Here is a 19,823-nt window from a genome sequence, read left to right on the forward strand (position 1 = left end):
GCAGGTACCCCATGTAGAGAGCAAGACACAGCCCCGGCCAGCATCCAGGCCACAGCCAGCCTCTCCCAAGTCCCTCGTAAGGCACAGACTGCAAGCACAAGCGGCAGCCCCCCATTCCCATGGTACAGGCAATTCCCAAACTCACACGTCACTCAAGAGGTGGCAAAAGCTTACACGTTGCAAAGAAGAATAAATTCAACACTATGTGTCACTGGCTTTCAAGCAACAAAATAAGTTAACAGTCAAAATAGGTTTATCTACAGTCATCTTGCTAGAAAGCAAACTGTCACTGACATTTTTTTTTTCCCTTTAAAGACGACATTTACCCAGTTCTACTGATCTCCAATTATTTCAAAGTGCATTTCCCACCCAGCATCCCCAGCTCCCAAAGTTTCCCAGAATAGAAGTGTGGGTCGAAGGCAAAAACTAGAGCCCTGGGTTCAAATCCCAGCTCCATTATATCCTAATTTCAGAACCATGGGCTCTTACCTTCATTCTTGTGAGTCTTGCTTTGCTCATCCAAGAAACGGGTTAACAGCCCCTGTCTTGTAGCATATCACAGGGATCATTGGATGGCAGCCTTACACTAACTGCTGTTCCAGAAATCACTCCGGTATTCATCACTGTGCCCACACACAAACTAGGAACCTTAGGCTCAGAAAGAAGACAGTGATTCACAGAAGGGGACACAGACACCAAGAAGGGGAGTTTAAGAAAGTTTTCTGTGTACTTGCCATCCAGGGCTGCACCCATCTCCTCCACCAGCTCACTCCAAACAGCAGGGAAAACACCTGCAAAGGCCTCTGTCCATGGATTTTCCTGCTGAGAATCCCACACATCATTCTGTCAGGCAAGCCTTGCTTACCCAGCCTGGGGAGGGTGGGAGGCAGGGCTGACACTTCTAACTTCCCATTGGAGTCATAAGCAGAGTCACTTCAGGGTATGTGTCTTGGCTCAGCTGACTAATCCTCTATCTGCAAGCACCGGCATCCCATGTGGGTGCCAGTTCGTGTCCCAGCTGCTCCACATCCCATTCTGCTCCCTGCTTATGGCCTGGGAAAGCAGCAGAGAATGGCCTGAAGCCTTGGAACTCTGCATCCCTGAGTGGGAGACCTGAAAGAAACTCCTAGCTCCCAGCTTTAGATGAGCTCAGCTCTGGCTGCTGTAGTTAGTTGGGGGAATTACCCAGCGGATGGAAGACCTTTCTGTCTCTCCTTCTCTCCATAAATCTGTCTTTCCAATGAAAGTAAATAAATCTTTCAAAAAAAAAAAGTGGTTGGGGAGAAGAGAAGTCACTTCACCAGGACCAATGCTGGCACTCCTCCTTCCCGTTGCCAGGACAAAGTCGGAGGCTGCTCCCACCTGGGAACTGGGGGAGGACAGCCCAGGGAGCCTAAGCAGGTCCAGGGAAAACTTCACAGGGGATGCTGGAGGCACTGCTGCTGAAAAGAATGAGGTTTATTTCTAGTGCAATGGAACTCAATACCCCACGTTTTCAGGTCACCAGAATTCACCTAGCCTGGTGGGCTCACACAGGCTCCCTGAAGCCGTAAGAGGCTCAGATTAGGGGGCTCCCTGAAGCCGTAAGAGGCTCAGATTAGGGACCGGCATTGAGCGGAATGGTCACAACGCCGCCCACATCTCCCATCAGGGTGCTTGGGTTTGAGCCCCAGCCCCAAAGCCGATCTCAGCTTCCGGCTACAATGCATCCAAGAGGCAGCGGTGGGAGCCCAGGAGTTCCGCTGTTGTTGGCCCTGGGGGGAGTGAACCAACAGATGAGAGATCTCGTCTCTCCCAATTAAGTAAACAAATGGAAAGCCTCATCATCCACTATTGTTCTCACTTTTTCTTTTCCTGCATTAAAATGAAAAAATACATGCTCTTTGTAAATAAAAGGGACCAAGTGAGTGGCAACACAGGGAGCTGCTTCTTCAAGGCCCCAAGCAAGGTGTTTACTTTCCAGATGAGGTCATTAGAAATCAGCCCAGAGAAGCGCACACAGCACCAGCCAGGAGCCTTAGGACCTACCAGTAGAAGGCTATGCCCGCCCTTCCCCCAGGTGCCCATGCCAATGCTGGAGTTGATTCTGAAGGAGGTGGTGTGGCATTGCAGCGAAAATGACTTCGGAAAGCAGCAGCCCCAGCCAGCCCTTAGTGCAAAGTCTCCTTGTGCATGCCTGAGTTCTCTCCACTGCCTGCTCCACACAACAGGAATAAACACACAACTCGGTACACAGGCTACGTGCAGACTGCAGACAGGTCCCTGGACACAGGGGCCTGGCACACAGCTGGTACTCAACAGTTGCTCAACAATGTTACTTCCGCCTCCATGAAACGGAATAATTCCAGTGGTGAGGAGAAACATCACTTCTGTAAGAGCTCAGGGCACAGAGGGATATGCTCAGTGAACAGCAGGTGCCTTGGCTAAAAAGGGGTTCACCATCGTTCAGCCATAATGCTACCTGTGATTATCATCTCCACACTGGGAGGTCACGACCCCAACGCCTCACAGCTCAGTCTCCCTCCAAGCAAGGGGCCAGAGGGCAGCACGTCCTCCCCTCCCCTTCAGGTTAGGTTCCTCGGACAATGACAGTGGTGGTGGCGGCAGCAGCGCTACTAGCAAAATGATGCCAAGGAAAGTACGTGGCGACAGTCAACTAGATTTCAGTTCATTTTCTGTAGCTTGGGGTCAAAATCGACTGCAGCACTCCAGTGATCAAGTTTTCTGCAATCCCCCATCCTGCGCATTAGCTCGCTGACAGAAATTCACCGCGGTATTTAAAGTGGCAGCCATCAACACTAACTCGAATTGTATTGGCTTCCCCGATGCAGAAACGCTCTGCTGAAACCATCAATTGGCCAATTCGCAGATAACACGGGGGCTGAGACGTCCCTGGCTCGCTGTAAAAGCCCCTTTGAAGTGGCTCCCCAGCTGGGCACGCGGACCAGGACGGCCTCTGTGTAGCATTAGAGGGCTCCTGCCAAGTGCTGCTGGAAAGCTGGGGCCTCCAGGGAGTAGGGAGTGTCCTCTGAGAGAGGCCACCACTGCTGCCCCTTGCGCCCTTGGCACAGTCTCCTACCCAAAGCCATAGGAAGCTCTCAGCTTCTCCCAAGCCAAGATGCCACATTCCTAAAGGATGGCACACACTCTACCTAGGGCCAGCCCTAGGTGGAGGTTTGCTCAAGCCAATGGTGGCTGTCACAGGGACTGATGAGCCACGTCACGAACTCACTCCAGGCCTAGGTTTCCTGGTCTGCGAGGCTGGGTCTCCATGCCAGCACTTGAGGGTCTGCTCCCAGTAGCAGCCAGCTATCTCAGGGGATCCAAGTCAGCCAAGTTCAACCCCAGCCCTGCTTTCACATCACCATGTTATCACATGGCCAACCCATCTCCCTAAGGCCACAGGAGAGAATCAGAACCTGTCCCTCGACCATGCATTTCTACACCCTGTGTACTGCCCATGACACTCACAGTGTGTCTGTCCCAACACCCCATTCAATCTGCAAAGCCCCACGCCACACACCCTGAAGGGTTCACAAAGCTGAATTAGGGTGGACTGCTACTCCCATAGCCTCCTATCCCCAACAGCCTCCATCAGAGGAAAACCTCAGACGTGGCCCCGGGGAAGTCAGGCACTTCACCCTCAACACACACACACTCACGCAGAGCTAGACACACCATGCCTGCCCCTGGGGACAGGGATCTGGGTGGCTGGGCCAAGCTCACTCAGACAGGATGTCCCGGCAACCCTCTCCCAGGTTTCTCACAGATCCCACAATATCCTATGCACCTGCCAGCAGGGCCAAGCTACCACCTTCCTAGGCCTGGCCTGGAAAGATGCATGCATGGCTGACAATGCCACTGAGCAGCCAGAATGTCTTGGCCCTCCTGCTTGTCACGCCCAATCTGGAGTGAACCAGCGGCAGCCCCAGGCAGCCCAGAGGGAGCTCCTGCTGATTCAGCAAGTCAGCAAGCAACTGCTGGGCACCTCCAGTGTGCTGGATGCACAAAGACCCGACAGTGAGCCACAGAGATGTGCTGCAAGGGACACACATTTCCTTCTCAAAGGATCTTGAAACCAAGGTTTGCCCTTGTGTTACTCCCAACTACAGGGACTCAGGCTCAGCTGTGGTGCTCTCTGTGCCTGCAGCTTTCCAACTGTATGCAGAGACCACAATGAGGCAAACAGCCCATGGCGAACCCAGGTATACATGACAATCCAGAGCATGCAATCAGCCACTGTCAAGAGGCATTTCTGGAAGCAACACTTGTGTTTATTCTGTGTAATTCGGCTCATTTCTTCTCTAATTGTCAGATAGGACCCAATAAGTTGATGTCTACTCTCACAGATCACAACTCACAATGTGCCAAACAATGCCTCACCACATGCCACTTGCCCAACTCCATTAACACACACCCGAGGCCCGGGCATGGAGCAGATCTGCCTCTCACAACAGAGTCCTATTCATTGACTTCAGGATGTTTTTAAAAATATTTATGTGTGTATGTCTGCATTTGTAAGGCAGAGTGACAGAGAGATCTTCCACCCACTTGTCTACTACTCCAGATGGCTACAACAGCCAGGTCTGGACCAGGCTGAAGCCAGAAGCCAGCAACTCCATCCTGGTCTCTCATATGTGGGTGGTATAGGGGTCCAAGTACTTGGGCAATCTTCTGTCTTCCCAAGCACATCAGCAGAGAGCTGGACTGAAAGAGGAGCAGCCGGGCCCTGAATTGGTATTCAGTGGGTTAAGCTGGTAATCTCAGGATTTATTCAAGAGTCAGGAATGGGGCCAGCAGAAGGGCAGGTGGGAATAAACTTTGTGTCCTCTAGGAACATTCAGTCAAGGACGAGGAGGGAAAGAGAGATATAGGTAACTCCCCTTCTGGTGGCAAGGAAGAAAGGAATGAGCACCACACATGTCCTGGAGGAAAAGGGGGGGCTGTCTTCCCAAAGGGCAGGCCTGGCATCTGATGGGCACAAGGAACGCCTGACAGGGGAACAAAGGGCCACATGCCAGGTGCTGAAGGTCAGAGGCATTGGAAAACAAGCCTGCTCCAAGCTCCTACAACAGAATAGCTGCAGGAGGAAAAATGTATACTGACGCGACCACACAGGCCAGGTGCCAGCCATCAGCAGCCAGGCACTATCTCCCTTCATCCTCACATGCACAGCCCTCCCCCCACCCCCGGCATCCATTCTCATAGCTCAGATGTGCTGGGGAACCCAGGATCCAAAGAAAATTAGCAGGAGAGCAAACTGAAGAGAAAAGCTCGTGCTTAGCAGGATCATGGGCAAGAACACCAACATTGGAACTGGAGCTGGGATGCAGTGCGAGTTGCTACATGCAACCCCACAAGCTCATCTGGGAGTGCTGCTCTGAGTCCCAGCTGCACTGTTTCCAGCTCCCTCCCTATTAGTGTGCCTGGGAAAGCAGGGGATGATGGCCCAAGTACTTGAATCCTTGTCATCCGTTGGAGAATGCTGGATGGAGTTTATAGCTCCTGGGTTCTGCCTGGTCCAGCCTCAGCCATGGTGGTGACTTGGAGAACCAGCAGACGAAAGATATCTCTGACTCGCTGTCATTCTGCCTTTCAGAAAGATTAAAAGGGAAAAAAAAATCTTTTAATCAGAAAGAAAAAAACTCAGATTTATGCAGTGGACATCTGGCACACTGGATTGCCTGGGTTTAAGTCCGAGCTCCACTTCCTATTCCAGTGTCCTGCTAGGGCACACTCCAAGAAGCAACAGGTGATGGCTCAAGTACTTGGATCCCTGCCACTAACGCAGAAGACTGGGATGGAGTTCCAGGTTCCTAGCTTCAGTCTGGCCCAGCTCTGGCTATTGTAGGCATTTGGAGAAGGGAAAAGAGCAGATGAAATTCTTTCTCTCTGCCTTTTAAATAAAGCTTCTATAAAAAGTAAGCCAAGGGCCCGGCTTTTAGTGGCTAAAGTCCTTGCCTTGAATGCCCCAGGATCTCATATGGGTGCCAGTTCTAATCCCAGCAGCCCCGCTTCCCATCCAGCTCCCTGCTTGTGGCCTGGGAAAGCAATCGAGTATGGCCCAAAGCGTTGGGACCCTGCACCCACGAGGGAGACCCGGAAGAGGTTCCTGGCTTTGGATCAGCTCAGCTCCAGTCATTGCAGCCACTTGGGGAGTGAATCAACAGATGGAGGGTTGTCCTCGCTGTCTCTCCTTCTCTCTGTATATTTGACTTTGTAATAAAAATAAAATGAACCTTTAAAAAAAAAAGAGTAAGCCAAGATTCACATTGGACCAAAGGTAAGATAAGAAAGCCAAAAGTAGACATCTATACAGCACTGAACTGTGCCAGGCATGCCTGTATTAGATATGTATTTATGTGAGAGAGCTCATTTAATCCCCATGACAACCTCACAATGCAGATGTGCTATATTTTGGGTTTTTGCTTTTTTTTTTTTTTTTTTTTTTTTAAGATTTATTTATTTTTATTGAAAAGACATATCTACATGGAAGAGAGACAAAGATCTTTTATCCACTGGTTCACTCCCCAAATGGCTACAAGAGCCAGAGCTGAGCTGATCCAAAGTCCGAGCTTCTTCCGGGTCTCCTATGTGAGTGCAGGGTCCCAAGGCTTTGGGCCATCCTCCTCTGCTTTCCCAGGCCATAAGCAGGAAGCTGGGTGGGAAGTGAGCAGCTGGGACACACAACCTGGCACCCATATGGGAGCACAGCACTTGCAAGGAGGGTATTAGTCAACTGAGCCATTGCGCTGGGCCTGGCAGGTGTACTTTATTAACCTCATTTTACATGTTGCTGAGGCACAGAGGTTAACAAAGTGCCTGGCATTCATGCAGCCTGTGAAAGTGGCAAGATAGCATGGGACAAAAGACAAGGTCCTGGATCCTTGTTGTGCCTATAGATTTGCGTTCTGCCATCACTTCAGGGAGCGCCAATTTCCTCTCAGCCTCAGTTTATCTATCTGTCAGATGGCTAGACAGCTTCCAGTTCCATCATTTGAACTGCTGCTACTCACATCTGCGTTAAATCCAGGTTCTCCACCTGCGTACCCCAACTACCCTTCACCCTGATTCTGCAACACAGACTCTCAGAATGACAACAGCATTGCATACAGCGTTTTTTCAAGCACATCTCACAGGCTGGGCTACACCTGTCTATTCAACGAGAGAGCAAGCAAAGCAGGTAACTTCACAGCCCAGCTGACTGGGGACCGACTGGGGACTGACTGGGGAGGCCCAATCAAAAGATGCTGCCATGAACTTGCTGCAGACCCACTGCATTTGTAAGGCAGAATGACAGAGAGATCCCAACCTCACCCTGTAGGTGAAATCCCAATCTCCCCCTGAAGGATCCTCTCTGGCATGCTAATGAACCAATCAGGTCAGTCCAGCTCAGGATTCAAACCAGGGAGGAAGACACAAACCTCGAATTTAGCAACACGTGGGTCCCTATCAACACCCACAAAGAACTTTCCTGCATGTCTAACTCTCCCTGGATTGCTTCCCAGGTCCTTCCCTTGGCCACCCTGACAGTGGGCTGCACAAGGACCACTCTCGTGTCCACTGCACGGGAAGAGATGGTCCCAGAGAAGTGGGGGCCCCTCTCCCACAATTAACAGAGGATAGGAGGCTGCCATTCCAATCTAGACTGTGCTGGTAGCAAGTCACAAATCCTCTGGGCTTGCCATGAAGCTGGGCTGTGGTCACACTCGAGGTTGGGCCAGGTCCCCCTGCCCAACTGGGATAAGAGGTGCTGTTATCTTAGGGGAGTTTTATCAGTGCCAACCTGTGGCTGGGCTGTCAGCTCTGCCCCTTGTGAGGGTGTGGGGACGAAATAAGACAGCTAGGATATGGGGACAGAGTACTCCATGGCACACTGGGGAGGGGGGACATGGGCACAAGCAGCCGGTGTCCGGTCCCTAGCAGCCATCAGCTCTCCTCGCAAAACCAGCTGCTACCTCTCCTACCCAGGAGGGCAGGTGCCAGGGCCCTTCAGGAATTAGAAACCGCAAGGAAACAAAACTAGGGGCACCAGCCAGGTTCATATGGAAAATTAACCTCTAACATACATTGCACACAAAGTCTGCAAAGAATTCAGAGGAAACCCCAGTGCCCTGGCAAATCAAAAACAAGCAATCCTGACTGTTTGCTCTAAGCTTCCAGCAATATGTACGACAAGTTTATGTGAATCGCCTTTTGCGCTTGGGCCATGGTCAGAATTATTACCAAGCTCAAAAAGATTAATTTTCCTAAATACCCTGAACCTTCAGACACTATTGGAAAGGCTACAGCTAGTTTAACACTGCTGTTATCTCAGCTGACAGGCTTCAAGCACGTGCCCCAGCCTCTTCTCCCTGATGGCTGAAGCACCTGGAATCACACACAAGGCAGCAGGCCTGGCACCCTTGGCCCGAGATCCCCACTGCAAGAATCTGCCTCCCGAATGACCAACGGGCGGGAACACAGCCGGGAGAGGTGGGCATCCCTGAGTGCTGGCCTGTACAGACCTTGCTAGTGGTCCAAGTCTGCAAATGCTTAGCTAACAAAGATGGCATTATGCAGCAGCCTGGGTGCATGCTGTTGGCCTGGGAGTTCCAATGAAGTGACCACTGCCAAAAACTTTGTTTGGGTCCCCACACTTCCCCCTTCTTATTCCCCCGCCCCATCTCCTGCCTTGAAATAAAAGGGCTAGGATTTGTAATTTGGGGTCTTGCTGCCACTTGAAACCCATTAAGGTAGCCACACTGCCCGGGTCCTGGCAAAATGCAATTCTAGGTCCTCATTTCATGTTTAATTAGCAGCCACTGGAGGAGTCCAGCAGCCTCTGGGGTTAAGAGGAGGAGTTGCAGAAAACAGAGTGAGAGCCCAAAGAAAGGATTCAATACCAAGTACAAGGCGAGTAGGGCAGGGTGGGGGTCTGTGTTTTGCTGTTTCTTTAATCTGTCACATGACGATGTCAGGGGTCAGAGCTAAAGGCAATGCCCTGAACTTGCCAAGACCTCTGGGCAGACAGCTAGGATGACTCATGGGCAGAGTGCTCCCCCAGCCCCAGCTGCAGGCAACTGCTACTGCTGCCGCCTCGTCTTCCTCCTCGGCCTGCTCCCATTGCACCCTCTTGCCCCCTCCCACCAAGGCTTCTGGCACACAGGACACTGGCTGCCTGGCAGGAACCTCAGCTAAGCACATCCAAGGAGAGCCCTCTCAAATATCACTCTGCTATTTCAAACCCACCAAGGACGCTGGACCCCTGCCACATGGCCACAAATACCTCACTCCTGCCCACACGACTCTGGGGTGCTTTCCTGCTCCAGGCCTGGTCTTCTCCCAGCCACGGCTGCAAGCAGGATCAGCAGTCTGGTGTGCAAGGAGCACAGGGCTAGGTAAGCCAGCCCCGCTGAGCTGTGAGGGACCGCAGAGCTTCAGAACCAGGAACAAGCGAGGGCAGCCCACCAAGGTCATGGGACTCCATGTCCACTACACCCACGCGTGCTTCCCTGGAACTCACCAAGGAGCTTGAGGTTGGGAGCCGCAGTCCACAGAACTCACACACCAAGTCCCTTTGGGGACACATGCATTTTCTGGAAAATCCAGAGCTTTTATCACATCTGCCCTGCCCGAAGTTGAGATCTACCATAACAAACTCCCTGCCCGGAATTCAAGTCTCACAACTGTTGGAGACTGCAAATTCACCTCCCAGGAGCCTTGGTAAATTCATGTCCTCATTGAACACAAGTGAGACACCAAGCAGGGGCCGGACACACGTCAGGTCATAAGTAAGCACTTCCCCTCAGCCATGCAGGACTCTATAGAATATGTGTGTTGTGAAAAATTGGGAGATGGGGCTTCGAGGAGGGGGCTTCCACCCCAGCTCTGCCACCTCCTGGTGATGTGGCCTTGGAGAAGCCCCTGAACAAAAGTCTCCAGCTTCTGCAGGAACCCAACCAACCTGGAAGCCAGGCCGAGGCCAAGCGCATAGGGGCAAGTGTGTCGTACAAAGCACAGCGGACACAAGCAAGGACCCAGCACCACACTCAAGTTCTCCAACTCAAAGCCCTTTCGGAACCTCACCCACTCCACCATTTCCTGCCACCAAAAAAGGAAACATACTCAGTGACCACAAGGAGGAAAAGACTGGTGGTTTAAGAAGGCACCAGGGTCTAGCATTGTGGCCCAGCAAGTTAGGCCATAGTTTGCAATAGCAGACGCATATGGCCATTGGTTCAAGTCCCAGCGGCTCCACTTCCCATGCAGCTCCCTGCTGATGCACCTGGGAAAGCAGCAGAGAACGGCCCAAAGGACTTGGGCCTCTGCACCCACATAGGAGACTTGTATGAAGCTCTGGGCTGCTTGTTTCATCCTGGCTCAGCCCCAGTCATTGCAGCCAGTTGGGGAAGGAAGCAGCAGATGGAAGATCTCTTTCATGTAAGTAAGTAAATAATTTTTAAAAGTATCAAAGATAACCTCAGCAACCCACTCTGAAGGAGACATAGGAGGAGACAGTGGTCAGGACACCACCGGGTCCACATTCATGCAGCTGGGGGATCACCCTACACAGGGTGGGAGCACTCAAACCACAGAGCCCAAGAAAACCCAAAGAAAGAGAATTGACCCCCTCCCTCCCAAAAAAGGGCCTCTTCCCTCTCCACTCTGAGATGCCCAATTCTGGCTGAGGGCCAGCAAGGAAAGTTGGTCAGGGCTGCCCCCATACCCACCCAGCCTAAGCGCCTCTTCCCACGGAAGGCAAATCGCTTCCTTGGACATGCCCACCCCACCCCAACGCCAGGGTTCTTGGATGGACTAATGAAGAACAGCATGTGATGAAAACTAAGCAGCCAGGTGCAAATGGGAAAACAGACTGTGACTCAAACCAAAAACTCGCCAACTCAAAGAAGCCTCAGACAGACATACCCCCACAATACCCTGGAATCACCTGCCTCATGCCAGGCCCTCCAGCCTGGCCTTGACCTGGGAGGGGTCCCCGAGATCAGCGGACCCATAATCTACCTGCCAGGCTGGGTGAAGGGCCACAGTGTCCTCTCCCCTAGAGAGCTGATCCAGGCTCTTCCATGAGCGCCTTGCTAGTCCTGCAGGGGCATGAACTACCTCCTCAACCCTGCCCCAGGAAATACTTGTGCCCACCCAAGGCTGGTGGCTCGGGGACCTAAGCCAATGACTGCTCACTCCATGACAGCCCTGGAACCCATCTGCCAGAAAACAGACTGCCTGTTAACACTGATTTACACTCCACCCGGTTTCTAAAAGGAACTTGAGACCACCAGCTAACCAATGTTAAAACCACCTGTTCAAGATCACCCACTGAAATCTAACCCCTAAAAGAGCATCTTGCCATATTCCATTGGCAGCGACTCCAGTCCGGTCCCCATTCCAGCTCACCTAGTGTCCCCACCCCACTTAGAGCCTTCATTCAATTCCACACTACCAACAGCCCCAACTCAAGGTGTCCACCACATAACAAGTTGCAGCCAGGAAGGTTCCCCTGTGTGAGACGCAAACCAGCAGTAACAAGGCACAGCTGCCACAGGCCTGGCAGCGTGGGGGACTCTGGGGTCAGCAGTGACCTGCTCCACTGACCAGCCGATTGTGGCCATATCTGTACCTCAGCTTCTCCAGTGCAAGATGGGCTTCCCAGGAAGCCCCCTCCCACGGGTTCACAGGTGGATGAGTGGAGAGACTGAACCCACAGCAGTGAGTGCCGTGGCCCGGCTCTCAGACATCGAGAGGAAGCCACAGCAGCCACAGGGCACAGAGAGTGGCCTCCCTCCCTCCCCCATGTCATGACCTAACAGCCAGGCCAGGCCAGGCCACCCCAGCTCAAGTGCAGCCCAGAAGAAAGGGCACTGAACCCCAAGCCTATGAATCACAGACCTCAATCCACGTCACCTCAGGCCCTGGTCGCATCTTCCAAATGTCAATGCCAGCCCAACTGTGCTGTCACTGACCAACTGCAGGAAGTACTCATCCTCGCCCCCTCACCCCCAGGCCCAGTGTGCAAGCTCCCCTTGTTGCCACACAGGGTCTTCCCCCAATTCACCTGGGTACCAAACCTGGCTTACCACCAGCACCCTCTCTCATATCTGCAAGACACAGCACACATATCCTCCACTAAGAGCCAGGCTTGAAACACACACACCTGCCCAGCCCATTCGCTACAATGAAACCACTGCAAACACTAGGGACACTGGGTCAGCTGCGAAAAGGTTGGTGGCTTTTGTTTTGTTTTGCAAGGGGAGGGGGGATATATCTGCCAGATAAAGGGCAAATCCACCCACTCTTCATCTCCCCCAGCCTGATGATCATCACCCCAGGATTTTCCCAAGAGAACCACATCACAAGGGAATGAGCCCCGCCACCCCTACTTTAACTTCTCATAGTTGACCAAGCCCCAAGTTCCCGTCACCAGCTGCTGTGCTAGCCCTGGAGATGGCGCCAGAACTGGTCAGCACTGCTCTCCACGGTCACCCACTCTTGCAGCACCCGATGGCTCCCAAAGCCTCAAAGCCTGCAGCTGAGTAACCAACTCCTCAGGGTTCAACCACCACCAAGAGGGCCATGCTGCTGCCGCAGACCACCTAGGACATGCGACCAGAAGGGTCCCAGTCCCTGAGACCAGTTTCAAGGGATATAGGTGACGTGGAACACAGCACAGGGCCAATAGTGTTCAAGGAACCAATTCTATGGCTAGCGTATGAAGACCATCCTCACCCTCTTCTTCCAAGACTACAAAACCAAACTGTCCACCTACTATGCGCACATACACTCAGCCCTGTATGCAGGCGACAGGAAGCACTGGTGCTGGAGAGAGGCCATAAAGACCTGCAGACATTTCCTCTTCCTTCTCCCAAACAGACCCAACACCTGCCCCCTCAAACCACTAACTCCCACTCGGGTTTTCAGCCTCTTTGTTTCTGAAGGAGACTGAGAGACAGACATGTGTGGCAGACACAGGTCATAATCACAAATCCCAGGAAATCCATCCATCCAGAAAGCGAATGGCAGGTTAGAAAGCAGTACCTTCAGATGACATGAAATAACCCTCATACTGATGCACTGACTAGCCGAGGGTCTCAGAGCACACAACGTCCCAGCAAGTGCAACAAGAGCCCCACCACCAACCCTCACGCTCACCCCCAATACTTGAGCAAGAGCCTATCTCCCCAAATCCCCACCCTACTATCTTTATACTCCCAGACACAAGTTTCATATTTGCTTCCCCTACCTTCATGGTTAGAAACCAAAACCAGTGAGGCCCAGCTAACTGTCCCCTCTTCATATAAACCTCACAGCACTAGCAGCCATGCGCAGCACCACTCAATTCTCCAGATACGCATCTCCATTCCTTTGCATAATGACAACATTATGAAATACCAAGTCAGAACGAGTTAAAACACTGCTGGGGGAGGGTCCATTGGCGGAGGTGGGCAGGAGAACAGAGGGAAAGGCGGGGAGAAAAGCAAGACCACTGCCAATTGGCTGAGTATTTACTTCTGGTACGAAAAGAAATTAGAGCTATCCAACCCTGTAATTATTGCGAGAATTAAAAATTTGTTACTCACGTAATCATGAAAGGCTTTTGCTTCACTTGAATGTTCACAAGTATCTCTCCTTTCAGGAGCTGCACAGTAGAGGTCCCAAAATACACTGCAAGTCAAAAAATAAAATAAGATCGTGTTACTAATTATTACTTATGTACACAACAGCAAGTGCACAATACACTGTGCTAGCAGAACCTGGTCTCCCCAAGACTCCATCCCACCTGCCCAGCCTTCTGCAGGCAAACTCAGCCTGGAAAACATGGGTCCAAGCGCTCCCAGACAGTCCATAACTTCCCAAGGGATGCTGGTTCTCAGGAATCAAGTGCCTCCTAAGTGCCAGACACCCCCATCCCTAGACACCATGATTATCGCGTCCCATAAGATGAGAGATTATCTACCCTGTCCCTAGACACTCAGGGCACCTACAGCTTGAAGAGGGCAGCACAACACTGCCAGAGGTGCCCAGGTTGAACAGGTAAGAACCCAGATGAGAAGCCACACCTGTCTCCTTTTCCCAGCACACACCAAGATGGCTGCACACCATCCAAAGCGATGCAACCATGATTCATTCACAGGCACAGGACTGGGTGACTCTGGGAGGAACACAAGCCTTGTACATTCTTAGCCTCAGAACCTACACCCTCACCCCCTCTGCCATCCAGGTCCTCTCCCATAGAAGGTCTTAGGCAAGAGGCACTTCCCCTTTCTACCCAAGAACGCCTGACAATTAGCCAAAAGTATGCTATCCTGCCCCGACTGGACAGCCCTCTTCAGAGGGACCTGCCCAGCTGTGTGAGGAAGGGGACAGCAGGCCTGACTAGAACCCCCAACCCCATCCCATAACCGTGCACACTCATCTCGATGTTTTCTATTCAACAAGCACAGACACAACCAGTAGAGCAACTGGCAATCCCAGAAGAGTCACAGCATTCCAACGAGCCTTCAAAACTCTGCAGGCCGAGCCCAGTGCCCGGAACCAGCACTTGCTGGCAGGGTGTTGTGCACAGGGATGCAGAGGTCTGATCTTTGCAGCCGGCGTTCCTGCCCTCATCCCCATACACAGGCACCTGGCTCAAAGGATGGGAGTTACACAGTCCTTGCCACCCATCCCTATGGTCCTCCACTCCTCCCCCCCCAGAGAGCTGTGCTCATTCGCTCAGGGTCTGATCACACCAGGCCACTGCTGGCACGGATATAAGCTACTCCAAGCCCACTTGGGGCTAAGACAAAGCCAGAGGCAGTTCAGGGCACACGGCTGCATCAGGACAATCAGGGGCTTCCACCAGCACACAGGGAGCCAGCTGTACCCACTATTGAATGAGCTCCTGCATCTGGCCACGGCTTTTCCCACTATAAACCTCACAGCCCCTCTGAAGTAACTTTCACTCCCAAGAGGCCAGCCTCTGCAAGCTTTAGGGCCATCCACATACTCCCCTCCGCCGGTCACTGCAGGAAAATCCTGCTACCCACTCCTACAGGTGAAATCCTGAAGCTACAGCAAAGGCCCCAGACACAGGTACTCCAGAGGTTAGCAGAAGTCATTAACAACTCATTTTCTTCACACAAGTTTGAACAGACAGACGCTTCATCCTCCCGCCGTTCAGAGATTTCAAACAGTAACCTGAACTGGCAGCCAGGCAAACCTGGAAGATGCCAACAACACCAAACACTCCGTCTTCCTGCACTCCAAGACACCAGAGCTGTGCTGAAGCTTCGTTTTCCCTTTCCAAAGTGACAACAAAGGCTCCATCACCCAGGGGACGCACACCTGCCAAGTCTGCCCACAAGCCAGGCACCGGAACCAGACCCACACTGACCAACACCTGCAGGGCTGAGAGGCCTCAAGGAAGCTTGGAAAAACCCCTCCCAACAACTGCAAACCACAGGCACTCTGCGAGGTGGGCTTTGGCGGGCTAAGCGTGTCAGCTCTGTGGTGTCAGGGTTGCTTGGTGGGGAGGAGAGAAAATGTGCAAGTTTGGATCAGTATCTGTCAACCCCGCCGGCTAGGTCCCGTCAGGATCTTGGTCAGGGTGCCTGGAATAAGCTCCAGGAATCGATCTAAGGTTTGGAGCACACAGGAGAAACAGCCCCCACTCCTCCTCTGGGCCCCGCCCCTACCCCTCTAATTGAAGCAGCATGCAGAACTGTGGAAAGTCCAGCAGGCCCCTGCCCAGAGCCCCAGAGTGCCTGGAAAAGTGAGGACTCCCTGGCTCCCCACAGGGGCTTTCAACAGGAGGGAAAAGATGAAGAAAGAACTGCCTTGCTTCTCCTTGGCTACCATGGTCTGAGGGTGCCCAGACCAGGGCCAAGTTAGGGGGTGGAGGAGGGAGGGAGTCCTGGCTTTGTTTCCCCTGGACCCAAGGGGCTCAGAACAAAACCCCCGGGGGGGGGGGGGACAACAAACAACTCCAGCACACACTTACCACCACCATGAGTGCAAAAACCCCGGAGGTTCTCCCAGCGTGATGTTTTTTTCCCATCGAATCTGTAAAGCAGAGAGCACAGGCAGCTCATAGAAGCCGGGCACAGAGGGCTGCCCCCCAGCCAAAAGGCACTGAAGACCAACTAACAATAAATGCCAAAAGGTGATAAAAATTCAAAATGGTGGCCACGGTGGCTGCTCCCGAAAACAAAGGCTCTCGGAGGAGGGGGGGGGAGACCGGGTGTCAAACTGGATGCTGGGGGGCGGGGAGCCCCACTCACCTCCGACAAGAAGGTCTGTGCAGATTTCTGCGCTCCAACGTGCAGCAAATACTCGTAGACGTATAAAGCTAACCTGCAGAGCGGGCAGGGGCAAAAAGGGAGGCAAGGCTCAGAGCACGCCGGTACCTGGTCGGCCATCCCGGGGCCCCAGCTGCCCCATCACATTGTGGCCCCCACCCCTACTCCCGCTCGGCCAAGGCTAGCAGTGAGCTCACCCCGGCCAGGTGCCCACAAGTTAAGAGTGGCTACCAGGGGGAGGGAACACACCAACTCCAACCGCGGGGGTGCCAAGCAGTACCCAAACTTGAACTTCTAAGTGGTGCGCAGCCAGACCCACCTGGGTCTTCCCAACTCGCGGGCTACCGGACCCCAGCACGAGCCATGGTCCTCGACCCTCCTGGACATCAGCTCCCAAGCTCCCAGGGGTCCAAGGAAGGTTTGTCCCAGCTCCAGGAGCTCGGCGAGCTCAGGAGAGAGCAGCAAAGCGCCACCCTCTCCACCGCCCCCAAACAACTGCCCCCCCACCCCCAAGCCGAGGGCCAAGCGGCGCCGCTGTCCCTGCCCAGCCCGGCGCCCCAGAGGGCGCGGAGCCGGCGGCGAGGCCAAGGGCAGGGAAGGGAGAGCGCTCCCGGCCGAACAAAGCCCCCGGCACGCACTCCTCACGCCGCGGGCGGACAAAAGGAGCCTCTGGGGCTGCAGAAGCCACGCGCCCCCTGCCCGCGCCCGGTGGGCAAAGTGCGGTCACCACGCTGAGCGCCCCGCTAAGGGCAAAGCGCCTGGGCTCGCGGGAGGAACCTCGCCCACCCCTCGGCGCGGGGCCCCCACACCGGGTCCACTTCAGTCCGGCCCGGCCCGCGGCCACCAGTGCCCCTCTGCCCGGCGGCTCCACGCCGCCCCAAGCTCCGCCGGCTCCCAACAATGGGCTTTCCCACTCGGCCCGCCGCGGCCTCCTCGGGGAAGGGGCCAAGCAGGCAGCGAGGGAGCCCCCTCACGCACACCCGGAGCCCGGGGCCCGAAGGGGGCGCAGCCGTCTGGCCCCTGCCCACCCACCTGCCTCGCACCGCCCGCCCTCCCGTTCGCCCGCAGCCCGGCAGCGGCGCGGCCGTCACTTGCAAAATAGGCTTACTTTTCCCGAGCCTGCCCGTCCGAGGGCACCGCCGAGCCTTTGCCTTTGGCAAACATGGTTTGCAGAGAAGAGAACGCCGAGCCCCGCCGCCGCTGCTGCTGCCGCTGCTGCCGCTACCGCTCCGGCGCTCCCGAGCGGCCCCTCGCTCCCGGCCCCCTCCCCGGCGCTCGCTCGCTCGCTCGCGCTCTCCTCGCCGCGCTCCCCTCCCTCCCCCCCAGGCGCTGGCTCCGCGCTCTTTCCAGCTGTCAAAGCGTCAGCCCCGGCCGCGGCCCCATCGCCCTGGAACTCCTCCCGCGCCGGCTCGGCCTCTGGTGCCGCCGCCGCCGCCGCCGCCGCCGCCCCGCACGGCACTGCTCGCTCGCGCGCTCGCCTGCCCGCCCGCCCGGCCGGCCGGCTCCGCCTGCGCCGCCCTCTGCGCCTCCGGCACCGCTGCTGCCGCCGCCGCCGCCGCTGCTGGTCTACTTGGAGCTCAACCGAACGTGGCTACCCGGGCGAGCGAGCGAGGCGGGCGTCACCGTCCGCGATGGATGGCCGCCCCGGCCAATGGGCGCTCGCGGGGGCGGACCCGGCGGGCCCGGAGAGGGACGCCCCTGTCAGCGCCCGGCCGCGGCAGTCCCCGCTGCGGCCGCCTCCGCGGAGCCGCTGCCCCTGGCTCCTGCGGGTGGACTGGGGGGTGGCCGCGGGCGCGAGCCCCTCTCCACTGCAGAGAGGGCGGGGAGGGGGGCGACCCGAATCAGGATGGGAGGGCGGGCTCCGGTGCTGGGGCGTGTGTGTGTGTGTGTAGGGGGGAACCCGACCGGCACTCCCGCGGTGTGGATCTCGGGGGACAGTGGGGTGTGGGAGTGGGAGGGGAAGGTGGGCAAAGGAGGTGCTGCGTCCGAGGCAAGGGGGCCCCGCTCGCGCCCGCCCTCCACGTCCCCTCTCCCTTATCTGCACCTCTCCTCCCCCGCCGCGGCCCGCGCCAGCCCAGCCCTTATCTTGCCCTCCCCTCTCGGCTGCCCGCCCCCCTGGGCTCCGACCCCGACCCCCTCCCCAGACTCCGGCCACCGCCGCCCCGCCCCCCGGGCTTCCCTCTCGCGCCCAGTCTGGCTTCCGAGCGCCGGGCTCCGGGCTCCACGCTGAGAGCTGAGCTGCTGGAGCCGGCGCCGAGGCGCGCGGCTGCTCCCTTTTACTAGATCATTAAAATACTTTGGAAAACCCCAAAGTGGAGCCGCGCGAGAATGGCCCAGGGCGAGCTTCGGGGAGCTGGAGGAAGGGACGGGGGGGACTTGGGCTCGGAGGAGGGAGAGCGGTTTCTCCCCGATTTCCAAGGGTTGCCAAACCCTGGCAAGTTAGCCCGCCTCGGGTCCTCCACGGGAAAAGGGGGCCGGGTGGGGTAGGGGGCATCACCTGGGCGCCCCGCAACGCGGACTGCGCGCTGCCGGTACCTGCAAACTTCCGATAAAGGAGCTGAATGGGGGGGGGGGAGCGAGTCAGGCGTGGGGGGAAGGGAGGCCTCCATTGTCAGTGACCCAGGTGTACAATGGGAAATTGGAAGGGGGGTGTTGGCAGAGTGACCCAGCTATTTGCTACCGACTCTATTTGCTACCTACGCTGAGAACACATCGTGTGCTCCTCGCTGGAGACTGCAGCCCTGAAACTAGCGAAATAAGCGAGGGCTCCCCCATTTTCAGATTGTTTTTGGAGCGCGGTTCTCTTTAAATGCGATAAAACACAGTCGGCACTGTCTCTTTAAAAGAGTCAAGCAGAAAAAGCTGTGTAAGCGCTGATTGGCTGCCTGTTTGGATACATCTTTAGGGGAGCCTTGAAACTGTTAGCCTAGGTTGATTTTTTTTTTTTAACTGCGCTGTTCCAATAAACAAGTAACGCCCCTCCCCCTAACATGCCTCACGCCAAACAATTAAAGGATAGGTCAGTGTCCTGGGGAAAACACGTTTCAAGTAGGAAAACTCAGAACTAGATTTCAACAAAATAAACAATAATTCCCTACCATTAAAGTTTGCTTATTTTGCTATGTAGTAGAAAGAAAAGGAGCTTTTACAAGAAATGCCCAGCAGAAAATACATCTGCATAGATTCAGGAAGCAGACCGGGTGCGTGTTTGGAAGAAGGCTCTAGTCCCTCGTTAGAGTACAGCCAGGGCCTGCCGAGCCTCGGGACCCGGTACTCACGGAGCGGACAGGGGCAGAGCAGGGAACCCCTGAGCGCCAGTGGACAGGTGTCTGTGCTGAGCCCCTACTTACGAGGTTGTCTGGTGAATGAGGGGAGCACCGCCGAGGTTAGGAGGGAATTGAAATACAATGATAGGGGAGAGAAGGAAATAATTACAGTTATTTTTCCCCTAGGCGGTTTGATTTAATAGGGCTAACTTAAGGTACCTTAGAGCCTACACTAATTAAATTGGTTTGCTCTTACCCTTCCTCCGGACTCCCTTCTATTTTT

General features: G+C 54.9%; 1 protein-coding gene across 3 annotated transcripts in view; it reads right to left on the reverse strand.

Moving 5' to 3' along the window:
* SSBP3 (single stranded DNA binding protein 3) overlaps positions 1-17,517 on the reverse strand; it is a 147,251-nt gene extending 129,734 nt beyond the window's left edge. For all 3 annotated transcript variants that reach the window (XM_004588702.2, XM_004588701.4, XM_004588698.3), the window contains exons 1-4: positions 17,383-17,517; positions 16,257-16,329; positions 15,977-16,038; positions 13,575-13,659 (exon numbers count right to left, since the gene is read on the reverse strand). In XM_004588702.2, the coding sequence (XP_004588759.1) occupies positions 13,575-13,659; positions 15,977-16,038; positions 16,257-16,329; positions 17,383-17,438 (276 nt within the window). In that variant the 5' untranslated portion in view covers positions 17,439-17,517. The remainder of the gene's footprint in view (positions 1-13,574; positions 13,660-15,976; positions 16,039-16,256; positions 16,330-17,382) is intronic.
* Between the last annotated feature and the right edge of the window lie 2,306 nt (positions 17,518-19,823).

The sequence above is a fragment of the Ochotona princeps genome, chromosome 2 (assembly GCF_030435755.1).
Source record: "Ochotona princeps isolate mOchPri1 chromosome 2, mOchPri1.hap1, whole genome shotgun sequence".
NCBI lineage: Eukaryota > Metazoa > Chordata > Mammalia > Lagomorpha > Ochotonidae > Ochotona > Ochotona princeps.